Source organism: Ictalurus furcatus, chromosome 17, assembly GCF_023375685.1.
Source record: "Ictalurus furcatus strain D&B chromosome 17, Billie_1.0, whole genome shotgun sequence".
Lineage (NCBI taxonomy): Eukaryota > Metazoa > Chordata > Actinopteri > Siluriformes > Ictaluridae > Ictalurus > Ictalurus furcatus.
The window spans coordinates 18,326,548-18,348,239 of record NC_071271.1 but is presented as its reverse complement, the minus strand read 5'-3'; the positions used below and the strand labels follow the sequence as shown (position 1 = coordinate 18,348,239).

Here is a 21,692-nt window from a genome sequence, read left to right as displayed (position 1 = left end):
TGTTAATTTCTCTCCTTTTGTAAACTATGCATCACAGTGAACCAAAGTGCTACATATCAGGTGGTGGCCACTTAGCAGTAAGTATCTAATAATAATAATAATAATAATAATAATAATAATAATAATAATAATAATAATAATAATAATAATAATATTAAAATATTGAAATAAGCAATTGTATTTATAATTCTATAAAGACTATTACAAGTATTCCAACGAGTTCATTAAACAGTTATATGTTCTTTTTCCACTGGGTGCAGTTTTAATGCTCTGCTGGTCCTTGATGCTTACTTTGTCTTTTTCCACAAAATCCTCTATAGCATTATGATGATGATTACACCAACACTGCAGATTTCAAAATGCATCGGAAAATGTAATCATGACAGAGGAGTCTATGCAGAAGGAGTGAAATACTGTTGTTTTTTTCTATAAGACTTGGCTAGTTTGGATCTTATGCAGTTTTTAAGAGTTTTGTTTTTGTAGGATAATATTAAGACAAAGCAGTGGTTATTGTAGCAGGTGTTTTGTGATGGCAGATAAAACAGGAAAAGAATGAAATGATATTGAGATACTGAGAATAAGAAGATATTTCAATGTATGTTATTCATTTTGTTTTCAGATGTCCTGTATGTATGAGTGTTGACAAGGTATAAATATAATATACATCATTAATATAGACAATTTTATAGCATATTGCCTCTGACAGCTTCTTTCTGTATTATGTTATATGCACGTGGAATGAGATTGTGTGCTGAATAAAAATTGGAATATTAGTTAGTGGCTAATTGAATTATTCACTCACAGTAAAAAAAAAATTATTCATACCTAATATGATTTATATTACTTTTATGATAATATTACAGTGTTTAACAATTTACAAATTACCACCACATCCATGTCAAACATGTAGATGCTTGCAGTGCATATATAAGAATCATGGTCACGGTCCATATCAGGGGTTAGACCACAAACATAGATAAAATTATTTTTTTTAAAACGGGGTGGGGGGACTAGGAAATATGTCTAAGAAACAAAAGGTAAATACTAGCTTGAGGTGCAATGTAGCAGCACACACAATGAAATAATGAACACAGCCAAGGAAAGTGGTTAGGACGTTCTTCGGTGAAAAATAAATGCCAACCCACCTTATTTAAAACTAACCCAAAAAACCCCTTACACTGGCTCTTACACCTCTACTCTGCACACTTTGCTTCTCTGGAACACAATTATAAATCTTGTATGGTAGCACTACTTGTATTGTTCTCCGCTTGATATATCACTTTGCTTGTATTTCCTCAGTTGTAAGCCGCTTGGGAAAACAGTGTCTGCTAAATGTAAATGTAAATGTAAAAACAAAGCACAACCCTGGAGAGTAGTACATTCTGATCTAATCACACACACAAATTATTATTTCCTTTTATTTTAAAATTATTAATCACAATCCCACTTGAGACTAATTTCTGTTTATAGAATATCTGCACAAAGATAGACAAAAATACAGCCCATATATAATACTTATACAACAGTCAAAAGCTAAAAATCTAAATATACAATCATGGGGAAAAGAAAGCACACCTGCCTTCAATTTTATGTTTTTATTTATCAGGGCCTAAATAATAATGAGAGTGGCCCTCTGCATCTTCTATAAACAAATAACTTCAGGTGACCAAAAAGAAAGAATGAAACCTCTAAACCCGCCCCCCAACAGATTTCAATATGTAGTCATTAACTACTAGGTTTTGGACATCTTTAAGCAGACTGACTGTTTTTACCACTGCCTTTATTAAACTGGCTCCTTACACATGATCTCTCCAGACACACAGCCAAGGCAAGGTTAGAAAAGTTCCATCCATCCACCTTCAACTGTTTACTCCTTTTCAGGGTCGCGGGGGAACCTGGAGCCTATCCCAGGGAGCATCAGGCACAAGGCGGGGTACACCCTGGACAGGGTGCCAGTCCATCACAGGGCACACAATCACACACACATTCACACTACCATTCATACGGACACTTTAGGCACGCCAATCAGCCTACCATGCATGTCTTTGGACTGGGGCGGGGGGGGGGTGGAAACCAGAGTACCCAGAGGAAACCCCCGCAGCACGCAAACGCCGCACACACAGAGCCGCAGGAATCGAACCCCGACCCTGGCGGTGTGAGGCGAACATGCTAACCACTAAGCCAGCGGGTTAGAAAAGTTGTCCAAATTAAACATTTCCATGTCATATTGGTAAATATATATTAATATTTTCTTAAAATAGGACATTTAGTATATTCAGACACATTTACATAAAATGGCTTTTCCCAGTCTGGCACACATAATAACCACAGAACGGTGCTCTGATTTAGCAGAATCATTTTAGAGAGCCATGTTTTAAAGCAGTTTACTGCATAAAGTACAAGAAGCTTTATATAAACGCATATTCATAATTGTTCTAACCCTAAATTTTGACCTCAGAGTATTCAGTTTTGTCTTCCTCATCTGAACTCAATACATCCTTCTGTGTATTGTGGTGTGCTGTTACAGTGAATGACACTTTAGTGTAATTCACCTCTTCTTCTGATTCACTGCTGTCCGAGTCCCAGTTTATGTTTGGAAATGGCCGCTTCACAGCACACACACCCGAGACGTTTTCATAATCTTCATGACCATCTTGTGGTTTCTGTAAGAAAGGCACCATTAACTAAAGTTAATTTCTCCCAGACTTTTTCGACACATCATGCTTTAAAGGGATCATATGATGCTATTTTAAAAGTTAAATGTTTTGTTCATTGGGTGTAATAGAAAAGGTTAACATGATTTAATGTTCAAAACACATTATTTTTCACATACTGTACATTATTAAAGTATTCCCAGTCTGTCTGAAATGCTCTGATTGAGTTCCGGTTTCTCCAAAGCCCCTCCTTCCGAAAAACTCAGAGTGCCCTGACTGGCCAGCTGAACCATTGCATTGTGATTGGTCAAAATCCTTAAGTGTGTCAAATGTAACGCCCCTTACCATAATCATGAACTTCAGCTTCAAAGACTTCTAAAGCAATTATAAACCCAGTTAATAATGTCGTCGGTTTTACCGCATCAGTTCAAGCCCCAGTCAGAGTCTGAAAAGGCGGATGATCGAGCAGATCAATCAGAACCGACTTTGCACGCACGACTTGAGCAGAACATTTCACAGTGGTAAGTTTTTATTTTGTAACTCTCTTACGTTTCAGACATGATTTTATAACAGTTTAACTTGTCTTCACTGTAACAACTTTATATTCTGAAGTGACAACATAACACATTTTACAAAGTGGCTCTAGGAAAGACACGTAGTGCATCTATGTTAGACAAATTGTGATGCTGACGTTTGCAGAAGTAATAACTGGACTTTGATCGAGGAGTTTTAGGCAGGTCTGGAGCAGATAGAAGATAGATGTTCTGTTAGATAGAATAAATCCCTTTGTGGGAGACTATGAGCTTTGTAACTTTACAAATCTTATACATGCACAAAAAGATACATTACACACTAAAGGAAAAGGAAAACATTCCAAAAGCATCATATGACCCCTTTAACCTACCAAAGCCTACAAATCCAATAAATTCTACAAATCCAATATGTGACTGACAATGAAGGGTTTTTAGCTACTTGGGACTGTGTAACAGGAGAAAGCCTGTTGCAGTGTTCTACATAAAACCTTTCTGGTCTTCTCCAGAGAGAGAACCTGAAGAACATCTCATCATTCATTTTTTTTCTAGTAGTGCACATACATCTGATCATAAGTTATAGGTTGACAAGGCGAGTCCAACCTGGCAGTTCAGCTCTAATTTTCAAAATATAATACCAGCATAGTCATGCCCTCATAGTATGAACTCAAGACTAAGCGTTTGAGCAACCTGTAAGCAGCCCATAAATAGACCAGTCACAGGTAGCACTAGTTGTCACTAATTACTGAGAGGTGGATCTCTGTCTCCCTCTGGTGGACGGACGAGGCCATGGTGGCCTGCCCCTTAGAATTATACATTCTGGTTTTGTGAAAACCTGTTGAGATTAAATTATTCAGAATTATTGTTAAAATAAATTTTACAAATGGCCTTTACAAACCTGTTCTGTACAATATTAATGCTGTTTGCACTCTGCTTGCCTCTTTGCACATTACTGTCTAATTACTACCTGATGTCATCTGTATAGTCACCTGATGGTCACCGGGCATATATACTTAATTTCTGTGTAAAATGCACCTACTATATTTGTACAACTTGTCATTTGTACTGTGATGGTCTCTACTGCATGTCTGGTTAGATGCTAACTGCATTTCATTGGTTCTGTACTTGTACTCTGCACAATCACAATAAAGATGAATGTAATCTAGTCTAATCTAATACGAATGCTTGCAATAAGGATGATCCCATGCATGAAAATGGGCACTGTGTGATTCAGAAGGAAGTCTGAAGTACTGTTCCCAGGAGCCACTGCATCACAGTCACATGACCACCTGCACCTGAATCACGATCCTGTTAATCGAGCACTCCTGTATATAGACACAGTTTGCAGTGCACTCTTTGTCTCATGTCTGTCTTTCTTTGGCGAAGTTCTTGTTGCTGTGTTTATATTTCTGGTTTATGTTTAGTTTTGCCATAGTGTTTTGCCTCAAGATCATAGTGTCTTTTTTATTTTGGTTTGTCCTTTATTAAACTGGAAAATTCTGCACTTGCATCCGTCTCAACCTCCATTATGTGACACAGATAAACATAATGTCTACTATGTCTTTTATAGTAAGCACATTCCAATAAATCAAAAGACATGATCTGGATCAATAGGTCATCTGTTGTTGAACTGTATCTTGCGCATGCGCCGCCAAGAGTGGCAGCAATCCGTGTAGCTCCGTTTTTTTTTGTGTGTGTGTGTTTTTGTCTTTTGTTTTATTTTTTTACTTTGCACGTTTGGGAGTTGTAGGATTACACACTTTTAGGAGTGTTTTTCATTCTATCCTATGGATATGGATCAGTTATTGAAAAGTTCTGGTGGCAGCAAACTTGTTTATACAAGGAATCAGCTGCTCGCACTACGGAGGAATGCTGGTGATGTTCACGTTAACATCCCTGAGGAATTCTGGTGCTTTCGGGGCTGTAGAGCGGGACTTATAGTGAGGACTAAACGACGGGAGCAAGAGTGGATATTCAAGCGGAAATTCAAGCCCGCAATTCCATCGATGGTGATGGGGAACGTGAATTTACTTACTAACAAGACTGACGAGCTGGCTGCCCTGGTAAGAAATCTGAAGTTGTATAGGGAATGTAGCCTGATATGCCTTACGGAGATGTGGCTAACTAGCTGCATCCCCACTGTTAACGTTGAGCTGCCTGGCTTTAGTGTGGCTCGTCTGGACAGAGACATTAAACTTTCTGGAAAAAAGAAGGGAGGTGGATTGGTGATGTACATAAACAACAGATGGTGCAATCCCGGCCATGTTACAGTTAAACAGACTGTATGTTGTAAGGATATGGAGTTAATGGCGGTTAGTCTTCGACCGTACTACATGCCGAGGGAGTTTTCGCATGCCATTGTTGTCTGTGTTTACGTTCCGCCACAAGCCCTTCCGGACATGGCGTGTGACATCATTCATTCTACAATTGCAAGGCTCCAAACTCAACACACAGATGCTTTTTTTGCGATCTCTGGCGACTTCAACCACATAACACTGGATTCTACCCTCACTAATTTCTACCAGTTTGTTGATTGCCCAACCAGGAAGAACAGGACTATAGACCTCATATATGCAAACGTGAGGGATGCATACAGTGCCAACCCCCTACCTCCACTGGGAAAGTCAGACCACAACCTCATTTATCCTCAACCACTGTACAAACCAAAAGTACAAAGGCTACCGGTTGTCACTCGCACCTTCAGGAAGTGGACAACAGGAGTGGATGAGGCTTTGAGAGACTGTTTTGAGTCCACTGACTGGAGCGTGCTACAAAATGGAGAGGATTTGGAGGAGGTCACACATTGTACAACTGACTACCTGAACTTCTGTATGGACATAGTTGTTCCCACATGAACTGTACGCTGCTTTCCAAACAATAAGCCTTGGATAACCAGCAATGTCAAGACCCTTCTCAATAGGAAAAAGATGGCGTTCAGAGAGGGGGATCAGGCAGAGCTGAGGCGCGTACAGGGGGAACTCAAAGCCAGGCTGAGAGAGGCTAAGGAGGAATACAGAAAGAAGGGGGAACAGAAGTTGCAGGAGAACAATGTGAAGGAGGTCTGGGATGGAATGAAGACCATCACTGGACTGAGGAAGAGTGGTAGCTCTGTGGAGGGAGACCTGGATAGGGCGAATCAGTTGAACCACTTTTACAATAGGTTCGACTGCCCTGTTCCAGCTCCAATGGCAGTGGACTGTCCACTACCCTTTGCTGATTCAGATACTGCTCGTGCTTGCTTGCCTGTTCAACTCATACCTCCCCCCTCACTTTCGGTGCACCACGTAGCCCCACCATCAAAGGCTGATGTATTTTTCCCCCACAAGGTGACAATGAACAATGTGACTACACCAACGTTGGTCACTAGTCACCAGTCTTCAGACACCAGACACCTCCCGCAGGCGCACCCATCCCCTCCCCTCTTCCCTCTCCCTTTCCTCTTCCCCCATATAATCACGGCAGATCAAGTTAAAGGACAGCTGAGGAAACTCCGCCCCAGGAAGGCAGCCGGGCCTGACAGACGTCCAAGGCTGCTGTCCAAGCCTGTGTCCAAGGCTGCTCAGGGTCTGTGCTTCTGAACTGCGGGAGCCACTGAAGCAGATCTTCAACCTGAGACTTCATCTTGGAAGAGTTCCAACATTGTGGAAGACATCATGTCTTATCCCTGTCCCCAAGAAGCCACATCCAAGTGAGCTCAATGATTACAGGCCAGTCGCTCTAACATCACATGTGATGAAGACCATGGAGCAGCTGGTTTTGGGGATACTTAGACCCCAGGTACGTCTTGCACTAGACCCGCTACAGTTTGCATACCAGGAGAGAGTGGGCGTGGACGATGCCATCACATATCTCCTGCACAGGATGCATGCTTACCTGGACAAGGTGAAAAGTGCTGTGAGAATCATGTTCTTTGATTTCTCCAGCGCTTTTAATACCATTCAATCCCTCAGACTGGGTAACAAGCTCCTGCAGAAGGGTGTGGACGCTCACCTAGTATCCTGGATTGCAGACTATCTGACAGAGCGGCCACAGTTCGTCAGACTGAAGAATTGCCTCTCTGACACTGTGATCAGTAGCACCGGAGCTCCACGGGGAACAGTGCTCTCTTCAGTCCTGTTCACCCTGTACACATCTGACTTTTGCTACAACACAGAGTCATGCCACATGCAGAAGTTTTCGGATGATACTGCAATTGTGGGGCATATCAGGGATGGGCAGGAGGAGGAGTACAGGAGCCTGGTGGAGGACTTTGTGCAATGGTGCAATCTCAACCACCTACAACTCAACACTGCTAAGACCAAGGAGATGGTGGTAGATTTCTGGAAGTCTAAGCCTGCTCTGCTGCCAGTCACCATTGAGGGGGTAAAGGTGGAGGTGGTAAACACTTACAAGTATCTGGGAATACATTTGGACAATAAACTGGACTGGTCATTCAACACTGAAGCACTCTACAAGAAAGGGCAGAGCAGGCTGTACTTCCTGAGGAGGCTACAGTCCTTTAATGTCTGCAGCAAGCTCCTCTGGATGTTCTACCAGTCTGTTGTTGCCAGCATCCTCTTCTATGCTGTGGTATGCTGGGAGGAAGCATTAAGAAGAAGGATGCTGGGCGACTGGACAGGCTGGTAAGGAAAGCTGGCTCTGCTGTGGGAGCAGAACTGGAGTGTATCACTTCAGTGTCAGACAAAAGGACCTTGAGCAAATTGATTAATATTTTGGACAATGACTGTCATCCACTCCATAACACTATCATAAAGTGAAAGAGCTTGATCAGGTGGAGGCTACGCTCACTGCCATGTACAACTGACAGGCTGAGGAAGTCTTTTGTCCCTAGGGCTATACAACTCTTCAATGCTTCACTTAAAGGAAGAGGTGAGATAGACTTCTCTGCATAGTCTATCTGCCTCTTCACCTTTTCATATATTCTCATACACTTCCATGACCTCTTACAACAATGTTGTGTACTGTTCACTGTGTGACTGTTTTACTGTTTACACTGTTTACACTGTTTATGGACTATATGAGCCCACATGTGCAACCCCTACCTCTATTTCCCAGTCTGTGGATACTTGATTTGGTATATTTTACTGTTTTTATTAGTTATTCTTTTAGCATCCTGCTTATACTTTATACCTCTATTTCCCAGTCTGTGGATCTTTGATTTGGTATATTTTACTGTTTTTTATTAGTTATTCTTTTAGCATCCTGCTTATACTTTATTGTATGTTGTATTGTGTGTGATGTCTTGAGCTACTGGGACCTTGAATTTCCCCTTGGGGATCAATAAAGTATCTATCTATCTATCTATCTATCTCTATCTGTAGAATGAGTAATATGACTTACTTTTGCCATTTGTTTATTTTTTGAAACTTCAGCATAGACTGGACCAGAACCGTCATGGCTCGGTACACTAAGACAACAACAAAACATTCATTTCAAAATTTCATTTATAATTCAAGACTATATAGTCTTTTATAGATGCTTAACAAATTGGATTTTTCATATAAAATAGTTGCTCAATTTGTCATTTCACACTTATATACCTTTTATTTGGACTGTTGCTGTCCACGAACTGCAGCATAGCATAATTCACAGTGGTCATTGTTAAATCCTCTTCTGTATGATGCTGTTTCTATAAAGCCAATGGCAAATTGCAGATTATCACCTTTGCCTCTGGCTTATTGGATATGTTAGATTATGAGTTTACTGTTTTACATAAAAATTCATATACTTGGTGATTAGTAATAAAAGTAATAAAAGAAACAAATATTGTAATTTCTTACCTGCTTGGATGGCGGCAACTTTATAGCATCATACACTGTGTGAATGTTAGAATTTGGCCTGGAAATGCATAAACATAATATATAAAATATAATATATTCATTAAGTATATGAAAGTAAAGAGATTATACTCTTATGTATAAAATCTACTCCGCCAAATCACACAAGTATGGAGAGTGGTTAACCTTCCTGCTTGTATGTTCCTATTGGATGGAGGATTTGATTGAACAGCAGAGACTGAATGGTTATCGCTGAAGCCCGAGAGCTCTGTAGATCCCTCCATCACCAGGTTCTCCCTAGTGTTACTACGTGAGTCCTACACACAATATATAATTTGTTAACATAAATAGTGTTTCAGTGAAAGTTGCCTGTCTTGGATAAATGTACCATAAATGACAGCCTCAAAAACCTATACGCCTCTGGCATTGAACCATTACTTTTTCGAGAACTAGGTTGATATTTCTTGACCTTTGTATTATAAGGTTCTACTCCCCATTCATTCTTAACCCAGACTGAGCTTTTTAATCCAGTGGTATTTGTTAGCTTGTTTGAAAGTACTGATTGCTTATTAATGCCCATTTTGTTGTGTTTATTTGTCTATGTTAACATATGTTAAGGGTCTTTGGTGTTTATTGTCAATGACTGATGCCAGATGTTATTATGCTGAACATGAGACGGTTGTACAGAGGTTTTTTTAAATAGTCAATGTGTATGTACTAAGAGGCTGAATAAAACTAAACATGCAAACACCAAAATGTGTTGCTGTCCTGCTTAAGTAATATTTTTAGTAATATTTCACTTTTAGTAACTGTTTATCCTAGTCAGAGTCAGTGGATGTGGAGCCTATCCCAAGAACACTAGGCATGAGGTGGGAATACATAGAACACCTTGAAGACACACATTTACACCTAGGGGTAATTTATCTTAGCTAATCCACCTAATGGAATGTTTTTTGGAAGGTGGGAAGAAATCTGAGAACTCAGAGGAAATTCACAAGGACACAGGGACAACACTCACAGGACCTCCATACAGACTGCAAACCTATCACAGGATTAAGCCTAGATCCCTGGATATGTGAGGTGGCAACGCTGCCCACTGCACCATCACGCTACCATATGTTATGTTTAAGATGTAATACTGGGTTCCATGTAGCATGCTATTTTTTCTCCTGAAATTGCTTGATCTTGAAATAAGCAGAAGAAAACTAACCGATGAACCCAAGTCCGATAAAAAACATAATGGAGCTGCTGAGAAGAAAAATGACCGTTGGGCTGATCTTTTTCTCAGGATGATTCTGTGAAGTGAGACGACAAATGGGCACACACGGTTACACACACACACAGTTAATATATTCAAGTAATAAAGATGTAATGAGAGACTTCTGAATAAGTCCAAATCTAAGTGATCACAAATAAAAACAGCTATTTACATGATACGCAAATTTTAAAAGCTAAAAATATTTATATTTAGTAATTCAAACATTGAAAATAAGTGTAAAGAACAAAGCATTTGAAAGTTAGTGGGGATATTACATGAATTAAAAAGGCTTTGTTATTTTGCAAGGGGAATTGTAATTGGAATCAAAAGAGTGCCTTTGTAAGAAAATCACATGTACTACACTCACAATCCACTTTAATAGGAACAACTGAACACCTGCTCATTTATGCAGTTATCTAATCAGCCAATCATGTGACAGCAGCACAATGCATAAAATCATTCAGATACAGGTCAAGAGATACAGGTCAGTTAATGGTAACATCAAACATCAGAATGGGGAAAAAGTGTGATCTCTGTGACTTTGATCGTGGCATGGTTGTTGGTGCCAGATGGGCTTGTTTGAATATTTCAGAAACCGCTGATCTCCTGCGATTTCTGTGGTGAAAATGCCTTGTTGATTAGAGAAGTCAGATGAAAATAGCCAGATTAGTTTAAACTGCTAGGAAGGACATAGTAACGCTGTAAGTAATCACTCTTTCTCACCTGCTCTTTTTTTTCCAGTTTTCAACAATGCCCATGATAGCCTCAGATTCTTGTTCTTGGCCAACAGGAGTGGAACCTGATGTGGTCTTCTACTGTTGTAGCCCCTCCACCTCAAGGTTTGATGTGGTGTGCATTCTGAGATGCATTTCTGCTTACCACAGTTGTAAAAAGTGCTTATTTGAGTTACTGTAGACTTCCTGTCATCTCAAACCAGTCTGATCATTCTCCTAGAATCTCTCTCATCTACTAAGTGTTTCAGCCTGCACACAGGATGTTTTTTTTTGTTTTTGAACCATTCTGTGTACATTCCAGAGCCTGTGAAATTCCCAGGATTTATTTCAGCAGTTTCTGAAATACTCAGTAATCTGCCATCAACAACCATGCCACGGTTACAGTCACACTTTTCCCATCCTGATGTTTGATGTGAACATTAACTGATGCTCTTGTCCTGTATCTGCATACATGGATAACTGTATAAATGTTCCTATTAAAGTAGACAGTGTGCGTATATGTAATGTTTTGTGAATTAATAATGTTGTCAAATCAGCACTTGATATGATCTATAAACACAATTGTTCAAAATCACTGTATTATATGTAAGAAAAGAGAAAAGAATTCCTGAGAAAGTCAACCTAGTCATTTTCTGGATATAATGTATGAAAGCACTAGGAATAGGTCACAGTTTTTCTAGGGTATCTTAAACTGTATGGTTATTATCTAGAAACACGTTTTTAAAATTACAAACTGCACCATTAGGGAATCTGAATTGTAATTACACATTTCTTGTAACATAGAATATAGCAGAGAAGTTTCTACCTCTGTATCAGAAATATGACACCAATCAGAAACACGATGACCAGTAAGGAGATGATGACCTGAACGAGCTGTTTAATAATGAAATCTAAGAGATGAGAAATGAAATTTGAGTAAGAGTTGATATCTCAGTGCACCACAATAATTTTTTCATTCAGTATAGATCACAACTGAAAATGAAAACGAGAAGTCTATAATCTAAAGTAATGACTCCATTACATTATTAGTTCATTTTCTTTGCTTATGATGTATGCTGTACATATTTGCATTGATTTCTCATACAAATAGTCAGTCATGAATAGCTTTAAAAGTGTAAATTTGTACGTACGATTAAGAAATATTTTGACTGGTTCAGATCTTGATCCCCCTTCTTCATTGCGTGCGTAGCAGTAGTACGTTCCTGGGTTTTGTGGTTGAACTGTGTAGTTCACATTATTTGACAAGACAGTGGTGTTTTCCTCCATCTTGTGCCATGCAAAGAAAGTGGCTGGTGGATCACACTGAACACTGCAACTCAGGTGGATTGGTACCGCCTTTTCCCATAGACCCAGTGATGTCATGTTGTGGATAAGTGTTATGCGTGGCCGATCTGAACAAGAAAACAAGTATATGATGAATATTGCATAAACTGGCTAATTGAGGTACAAAGGATAACGTAATTTCTGACTTTTTAACAGAATTTGTGCTTCATCATCATCATCATCAGTATCTATCAAAGACAGTAGATCACTTCTTTGACTGCTTTTTTTTAGTCTTTTTTTCACTATTCAGATTTAAACCTAAAGTGGGTGTAGCCTAGAATATTTCCTCTGTTTGTTTGTTTATTTGTTTGTTTCTTAATGAATTAATTATGATGTCTACCATTATATCCTCAGAAACACTGGAAAACACTCTGATGTAGAAATGCCAGCACTGTCATCATGATGTGTGGATTCTGGCTCTGACAACCTCAGCTACTTCACACCAGTTCATAATTAGTCTCAACTAGAAATGTGCACTGGGCTGTTTTTAACATCAGTTTGTATAAATTTGTTTGAATCTGTTCACAATATTTTCCAACAAATTTAGCTGGTTCTATTTTCTGAAATATAAAGAAACTATTAGTCTAATTTAAGCCACTGCAGCCCTGACCAGGCAGTTACTAAGGAACGAATAAACACTGTAATTGTCACATATTCATTTTAATGAACATGCCTTTTGTTTGTCACACGAGCTTCATGTCCGACTACTCGCTTCCACCCGCACGAAAGTAAAACCCACCTACCAAACACATTATTTGTTCATATGACTGATTTTGTTAAGTTTCATGAAATTTAGCATGAACAGTCTCATTAACTGCCTATTTTAAAACTATGGATTTTTATCTTTTTATCCATTTTCCCCACATTAACTCAAATACGTTATATGAAAAGATACTCACACTTGACTCTGACATATATTGATGAGGACTTAGCACTGCCAATTTCATTTCTGGAGATACAGAAGTATTGGTCAGAGTCAGAGCTCTTCAGGAAATGGAGTGTTATTTTCTGTCCATGCCCCACTGTCTCTGAGTGTGTCGCAGAAGATTTCTTCCATGTGTAAGCAGACACCTCGGGAAGAGAATCAGCTTTACAGGTGAGTGTCAGGTTAGAGCCTTCCTTTAGCTCTACACCAGGATCTGCTAATGCAGTAACATTTTTAGGGGCATCTGCAAAGACAACAGGGAGCAGCACCACATGTATTTAGCTCTCAGTCATAGCTTATGTACTTCTTGATAATATTATAAAACAAGCTCACTGCACGAAATAGAGCAAAGGGAAGCAGTTTTACTTACACAAAACTTTCAGCTGATTTTTTGAGAAGGTTTTTCCCTCTGTGTTTTCCGCTTCGCAGGTGTACATACCTGCATCTGACACGGTTGCATTGGCAGCAAATTTGAGTATGTTGGACTGAATCTTCTTTACTGTGATTATGTCTTTTTCTGGGTTTGTCAGAGAGGATCTGCTTAGCGTGAGCGTCGCCTGGGGTGAGCTTTCTACAGTGCATGTTATAGTATATAATTCTTCTTCCTTTACAACTTCTTTCATGGTCAGATTTGGTGTTTTGGGGGGATCTGTGAATAAAAGTGAGGGCAACATTTTACAGAGAAATGCATGGGATATATATGAGGAATTAGAAAACAAAGCACTTTAACAATGTAAAAAGGCATGAAATACACCAGTCAGTATATACTAATAGATACGTTTCCTCTGTACCTGGACTACAAATGCTACTGTACTATAGTCTCAGCTAACAGAGGACTGAGAATGTTATTAGATAGTTATTCAGTCAGTCCATGATATTGTGGAGGGTTTTTTTTTGTGATTGATGCAGCCAAAATTGATTTTGCTGTGGCTTGTTTTCAAAATTTGCGATGCAATTTGCGTTTTGTGCGTTTTATTGTGGAAAAATACTTGAATTGGCGAAATTACACTAAATTGTTTTGTCTTTTGCAGCGATGTTTGTTCGTAAATGAAACATTTTAGCGGCACTCATATTCGACGAACGTGAATCGAAGAGGGCCCAAATCTGCAGGAAAAAAAAAAATTGCAAGCTCCCCCGAATATTGCGATGTTTCCTTGATTTTGCATTAATTTGTGTGATTGAAAATCTCAAAATCCTGGAAAGACTGTACAGTAAGTGTTCAGATCATTTTAAAACAGTGTAAGTTTTAAAATGAGCTGTCATAATGGTTTGCTCCACAATGTTAGTATAATGTTGCCCACACAACTTTCCTAGTCAGACTTTATTGTTAAAAATTTAACATTATGGTTACTTAAAATGTTATTTATAAATGTTTTCAGAACACCCGGAAAATGTGACTGATTGAACATTCTTGTAACCAAAAGTTCCTAGAACCATAACATTCCAGAAACTTCCAGTAATGTTTTAAAGTTTACAGTAACATAGAAGTTTAAAAAATAATAATTTGCCATCATTTCAACAATAACTTAGAGCTACACTTTCTGATGAAAAAAGTAGAAAAAGAAAAGGGGTGAAAATGCCCAAACACAAATGCCAAGCTGTCTTCTTGCTAATGTAGCAGGATTTATATGCAGTGGTATAATGTTAAACATGATATTTCACATGGCTTAAAAATAACACCATGAAGGTAAAAAACAAATAAAAAACTATACTTACAGAACACAAGAACGTTTATTTCAGTAGAGTTTGCTCCTTTACCTACATCGTTCTGCGCACTGCACTTATACAACCCAGCATTACTAACAGCCACTTTCTCAATCCGGTACATCTCATCCGTGTGTGAAAGGGTGACAAACTGCTGTTCATGTTCTGGTTTAAAATACCAGGAATATTTGTGAGGAAGAGGATTGGCCTCAGTAACGCATTTAAGGTTAAGTTCAAACCCCAACTTTATTCCACTTGTGCCGTCAATGAATGTGTTTTGTGGATGATCTGTGGAGAGAGACTTTTTCTTTTAAAAAAAGATGATTTTTAATAGTGCACATAATGTATGTTCTGATAATTCATTAAAAAAAGTTAATGTTTTAAACATCATTGTACGAAACACTGTTGCTTCATAAAAATACATCATTTTTTTATAGACTCTTTTGAGCAACTTTAAAGACAATTTATATAAACAGAAGACTTTTCATGGTGTAATCATTTACAGATCATTTAAGTCATACAAATTGTACACGTGATTTTGGACTTTTTGCATGTAGTGAATGTTTTTCTTTTTTCATGTTTCATGTCATTTTTGTAATTATTTTAACACATCATTTATTTACTTTCATATGTTAATTTTTCAAGTGGTTTTATGTGCTTCATATAATTCACCAATTTCACATGTCAAATTTCAGGGCATGATGTTGTTTTAAAAAAATATATATTTGTATGTAACTTAAATGTAAAATGCATATTTGCTTTTTCCATAAGATGATGACATGAAAGTAACCCTACAGCATGTAATATTTTCACATTTTTGTCTTTTAACATTGTGCCTCACTGTCACTTTCCTGTAAAAATACAAGTTTCACTCATTTGTTTATCTCATTTCTGGAAAAAAAAAAAGTCATACTGGAATTATAGCTCGTCCCATATTTCCACATATATCCACATAATACTTACACTTCACAGATACTTGGGTAATGTTTGTAGACATGGTCTCTCCTACTGAATTTCTGGCCTGACACTGATACACTCCTTTATCACACTGTTGTACACTTGGCACAGTGAATGTATTCATTGTTTGTTGATTAATCTCTTGACCATCTTTGTACCATCTGTAGGACTGCATGTCAACTTCTGGATTGCTGTTTTGCACCAGACACGTGAGTGTAAGCCTGTCTCCCTCTTTGAGTTCGGCTAATTTAGGATTGATATCGACACCTTTTGGAGCATCTGAGAAACACAAAACACATTATGCACATATTCAGCGTGTGATTTCTAAAAAAAATCAGATGTGGGGATGTTTTTGAAATGTTTTTATTCATGAAAATAAATCACAAACCATAGTGGGCCTATATAGACTATGAAGCCTGTTAGGCTATTTCTTGCAGCTGTTAAAGTAACATTTATAGAATAATTATGTTATACTTTAATAAAACAATTTCAGAACTTGAACTTAACCACTCCACTGACGATCAAAGTCCATTCTGATTGCATTGTTGTTCGCATGTTGCAGTGTTTTACTTAGCTATATCTTAGCTATATTTTTTTATTGAAGGTATTTAATTTTTCACAATGGGGTGGGGGTTAGGGGGCACTTGTTAATTCAATAACAGACATATACTTACAAATAACGTTGATTTTTATGTCATTTGACTTTTCACTTCCATGTTCATTGTTAGCCAGACAGTAGAATTTGCCTCCATCTTCTGGTGTCATATTATATAAAGTAAGATTTTCTCCATGCTGGGAAAAAGAGCTTTGATGTTTAATCCATGTGAAGTTAGCGTTAGGGCGGGCCTTGCTGGAGCATGAAATTGTCACTTGTTCTCCTTCTTTCACGTCCTTAGAGCTTGAGCTCTCAATCACTTTTGTTTCTTTGGGTGCATCTAGATAAATAAATAAATAAATAAATAAATAAATAAATAAAACATGGAGATAGCATATGTTGTAGCATTAACATTGGCTTGCAAAAAACATGTCCTCCTTGAAGTGGAACACCGCAGATATTCAGGAAACTCATCCACTCAACTGGAAGAAAATGTTTTTAAAGCCAGATCAAAAATAATCCAAAAAATATATATTTAACATTGTCTATTCTCAGTCTTTTAAATTTTTTATTTATATAATGTATAGTAATTCTTATAGACTTGTCTTATATACATTTATATGCTGTGAAGATAGTAATGATAGGGGCAGTGGTAGCTCAGTGGTTAAGATTTTGGACTTTTCACAAGAAGGTTGTGAGCTTAAATCCTAGCACCAAGCTGCCAAGGTGCCACGGCTGGGCCCCTGAGCAAGGCCCTTAACCCTTAACTGCTCAAATATAAAAATGAGATGAATGTAAGTCACTCTGGATATCTGACAAATGCCATAAATGTAAATGATGATTTCTCAGTTCTGATTGGTCAAAAGGTCATGATTAATGTTTTTTTTAAATAGCAGATCTGACAGTAGTGTCGGCTGCATGGCATAGTACAGGTTTATATTAATGTCCTCAGTCTAATACATGATCATTTCTATAGTAACAGTTTGTGGCACATAAACTGATTTTAAAAGTGTTTGTAATTATTGATATGGTGATGGTTTTGGCCCTTTGTAACAGTCAACAAAAGTAAAAGAGGTAAAGTTATCATTTTTCCGACAAAGGAACGTCTTCAGTGCAGAGGTGCTTTGAGGTTTCTCTGTCACATGATATGACAAGCTTCAGGGAGAGAAAAACAAGATTCTGTTGAGACAACGACCGGCCAATATAACGTGTTATATACTATATAAACCGTGAATTAACTTGTTTCGTGAACATTCCAAAACAGGAAACATAGCTATAAACAAATAAAAATATATATTGTCATTCTTTAATTAACAGAAACATGTTAGCATTGACAAATTGCTGTGTTATAAGAGGAAGTAAACATTTCTGTATGTGCTGTTATTGGAAAATAATCAGCTTCTGGGTGGCATCCCACAACCCTGTCATGTTTAATTCCTCAAATACAATCAAATTTTTTACATTCTAATCTTTTGTAGGTGACAAATGTTGATATTTTGAACTCAACAGGAAAAATGCTATATAATTAAAGATTATTATTATATAAATTCTCAAAACATAATCAATAAATACATAATATATATACAGTATTTTGTCCATCTGTACCTACATTCCACTCTCAGTGTAACCCTCCTATCCAGGCAGTTGCCATTACTCCCAGAAGGACGACATGTCAAAGTTCTCCCATCATCTGTCCAGTTCACGATCAACTGCAGCTCACTGTGTTTTTCCACCTCATCTTTACTATGCTCACTTTTGAGAATCTCACTTGAGCCAGATGATTGCCATAAAGGATGAAACTCACAGGCTGCTGATGTTGCACATTGAAGATTCACTCTGTCTCCTTCTTTGAGTGACTTGTTCAGATTTGCCGGCTTAATGTGGACCTTGCAGCGATTGTCTACAATATAAATTAACAAAATGGATGGATTGTAATCCAACACATTTAAAATTAAGACAGAATTAAGAATTAGTTAACAGAGTTCATATGACTCACCCATGACTGTGAGAAGAAATGTATTACTTATATATTTCTCTGATCCTATGTACCTAAATGTATAGTTTCCACTGTCGTTCTTTTTAAGATCATGAATTTTTAATGTGCAATTGGTCCAATGACTGCTCTGCTTACGGTCATTAAAAAATTCCACTCTGTTAGAGTACTCAGTGACCTGTGACTGCACATCTGTACTATTATATACAATAATTCCATCAAATCTCTTTTCTTTTTCATTCCACTTAGGATCTTTAATCCACAACAGTTGCAGTCCATCCTGATATTTAAATTTGCAGTTAATTGTGACACACGATCCCTCCTGGCTTGTTGTTTGTGTTGGTTCCTCTATGACTATAGATCGTGATGTATCTTCCGTTGTTATTGAGCTAAACAAACACAACAAAACTGAGGGAGAAACCAAAATCAGTAACACATAATTAATTACCACTACAATAACAACATTATAATAATTACTATTTTTTTTAATATACCACAACAATTTTTAATTCTCAAACTGATTGCTCTGAAGGTGTTGATTAATTTTCTATAACAGCAGCTTTAACATTAGAGCTGACTCTAATTCAAATCACGGGTTTATACTAATGTGCTTGTTGTAACACACTCATGTTTCTGTAGTAACAGATCATTGACTGGGATTTGGTGGATGCTCCACATAATCTAAGGCTAATAATAAGTTGATTTTAAAACATCCTGCTATTTAAAAAAAAAACAACAACAACAACAACATTATTTAACGTTAATCTAAATCATCTCCAGTGTCAGTTATTCAGTCAGAGTTAATGCTGTCTCTTTACGTTTTGAGCCTCAGAGGACATTATGGTTTCATTATGGCTACATTATCTTAATAATGTCAAGAAAAAGTGAAGGAATGATTGTTTATAGTTTATAGTGTTACTCCTTAACAAATAAAAAATGTTAGCATTAACAAGTTGCTGTGGTATAAGAAGAGTAAAACACTTTGGGAATTGCAGTTGAAGGAAAATAATTAATTTCAGGGTGGTTGTTGTAACCTCATGTCAAGTCAAGCTGCATCACACCACCCCGCCATTTATTATTTTACTATAGCAGCACCCCCAGTGTTTTATTCCTTACTTAAATCACTGTATGGATAAAGCAATACTTTCTTTTTTCTCTACAATTTTAATAAATATGATAATAATAATACAAACCCCAGGAAAGGACAGAATTCCACACTGAATACATCTCTTTGTAGGCTACAGTGTGATCTGGTTGCTTATGAAAAAGAAAACATTTCCATTTCAAATTCTGGTTCTTAGAAACTCTAAGACATATATAGGCACATCAGTTCTGCTCATGTGTGAATGCGTCACATAATCATATTTGGTAGGCTTATATACGCAGCTGCAAATGACTCACTCTCAAGGTGTAGTCTTCGCAGTTAAAGAGTTCATGTGGAACTGAGAAATTTGTTCTTGTGCAAAATATACTTAGCTGTAGTGTAAATTCATAGCATTAATTTACATTCAATCCTGTGAACTAAAAACAATAAATGAAGTTGTTCCTTCACAAAAAGTGTCGTCTAATTTCATCTTTTAACCATATACATATTTCTATGGGTATGTTATATAATAGTAACACAGCAGGGTGTTTAATCACAATGACTGCTATCACCTAAAAATATACAGTAAATGTTATATTTGAATTTTTATCGAAATCTACATGATATAAATTATAATCCAATATTATATTGTGAATATTATATTTTACAATGCATTAGTTTGAATGCTCAAAGTAGTACACATTCTGTCAGCTGATCACAAAAGAATTTGTAAAATATACTGACAAATATAACAGACAAATAATAAGACAAATAATTACAGCTTATGAAAAGTAAATTACCTTACAATCAAATCCGGTGTTCTTAATAAATGGCCCCAAGGACTCCAAATCAGTTTAAGGGAATTCTTCAAACTAAACTAGGCCCTTCAAATCTAAAGGAAACTGTCAAACAAAAGGAGAACTCCTCAATGTGCAGTATTTGCATGATCAACCATACAGAAAACAAAAAGAAAAAAAAGTCTTATTCCGGTTAGAGATAAAAAAAAAAAAAGATTCTAATATTTACTCCCCCGAACGTGTGCAAACTAGCCCACTTCCTGTAGCACAAATTTCCTCTTTGCCTCTGAGACAAAATTAAGTAGAAACTTTGCTATAGTGATTAGTAATAGTGAATACCGATGGAACCTGAATAACATCTGTGAGGAGATGTTACCGCATAGAAAGAAAAACAACCTGTTTTGGAGTTCCTTCAAAAAAAAAAAGTACTGATTTATACACTTTTATTATTAGCACCAACAGCATGTCAGCTTGAAAAAGAAGAAGAAGAAGAAGCAGACAGACAGCTTTCTTACTCACAATAAATTCAGCTCTTTTTCAGTTAGATAACAATATTATGTTAAGATAAATGCCAGTTTTCTCTATTTACAGTTTACTCTATTTCTTTGATCATGACACACATGCACAAACAAGGTGTACAACTGTGGCATCGAATCATTTTGGAGCAAATATAAAAAGGGTTGGGGTTTGAATGAAAACACATGATAACATATAAAATAAACTCTTCCCCTTCCTTCATGAACTGAGTGTGTACAGTGGTGTTTTTATAATGACATGTTTAGAAATGTCAAATTATTATGTAAATATTTGTAGGTTTTGGATACAAGTGCATGCATTTGTTTTTTTTAAATGTCAACAGTACAAAATCCACAGACATGTAGAAACATGTAAAGGGTTAAATATGCAGATGAAGAGGTTAAATGTATTAAAGAGAAATCTTGCAGAAGGTATATAGAATAAAGGCACAGTGAAACATAGGTGCAGTTTACAAGCCATGCACACACTGAGCAGGCACACACAAACAGCTTATATACATCTTTCCACTCAACACGGTTCTCTGTTATAAACTCTATTAAATATATGATTCATGCTTTATTCTACAATATAGATCTACACTTAAAACAACATATGATTTACATCATATATCATATTAGCATTTAATAATTTGCTCTGAAAACATAATAAATGCCAAATTCTCACTTTGTGTTTTTAATCTTTGTAGCTGAATTCTTATGGGTCACTGCATAATGATTATGTCATACTGATTATAAGGTATTTAAAGAAAACATGCATTTGTTTTTAACAAATCACTACATTTACAGCTTTATCTAGATGTTAGGATGCATGTGTACCAGTGAAAA

General features: G+C 37.1%; 1 protein-coding gene across 4 annotated transcripts; it reads right to left on the bottom strand.

Annotated features, from left to right (window-relative positions):
* Positions 1–113: 113 nt before the first annotated feature.
* Positions 114–21,130, bottom strand: si:dkey-24p1.1 (uncharacterized protein LOC556718 homolog). Of its 4 annotated transcripts, none has more exons than XM_053647395.1 (17): positions 20,335–21,130; positions 19,644–19,707; positions 18,454–18,858; positions 18,067–18,357; positions 16,537–16,797; positions 15,869–16,141; positions 14,918–15,193; positions 13,572–13,850; positions 13,176–13,445; positions 12,084–12,344; positions 11,759–11,843; positions 10,172–10,256; positions 9,148–9,278; positions 8,965–9,022; positions 8,725–8,813; positions 8,525–8,591; positions 114–2,663 (listed from the first exon to the last, which is right to left on the bottom strand). In XM_053647395.1, exons 2-17 carry the CDS (start codon positions 19,675–19,677, stop codon positions 2,442–2,444), a joined length of 3,087 nt encoding a protein of 1,028 aa, XP_053503370.1. In that variant the 5' UTR covers positions 19,678–19,707; positions 20,335–21,130; the 3' UTR covers positions 114–2,441. The 4 variants fall into 4 exon arrangements, with proteins under 4 accessions (XP_053503370.1, XP_053503371.1, XP_053503373.1 ...); XM_053647396.1 differs by having other exon boundaries at positions 20,340–21,130; XM_053647397.1 differs by lacking the exon at positions 114–2,663 and having other exon boundaries at positions 7,637–8,591.
* Between the last annotated feature and the right edge of the window lie 562 nt (positions 21,131–21,692).

Bases quoted from the DNA above. Each gene is read 5' to 3' on its own strand.
- si:dkey-24p1.1 (XM_053647395.1), bottom strand. From the start codon at position 19,677: ATGTATTCAGTGTGGAATTCTGTCCTTTCCTGGG. The intron at 16,798-18,066 runs GTAGGTACAGAT...TTATTTATCTAG, and splicing joins GGTTACACTGAGAGTGGAAT to ATGCACCCAAAGAAACAAAA. The intron at 13,851-14,917 runs GTAAGTATAGTT...TTTTATTCACAG, and splicing joins AATAAACGTTCTTGTGTTCT to ATCCCCCCAAAACACCAAAT.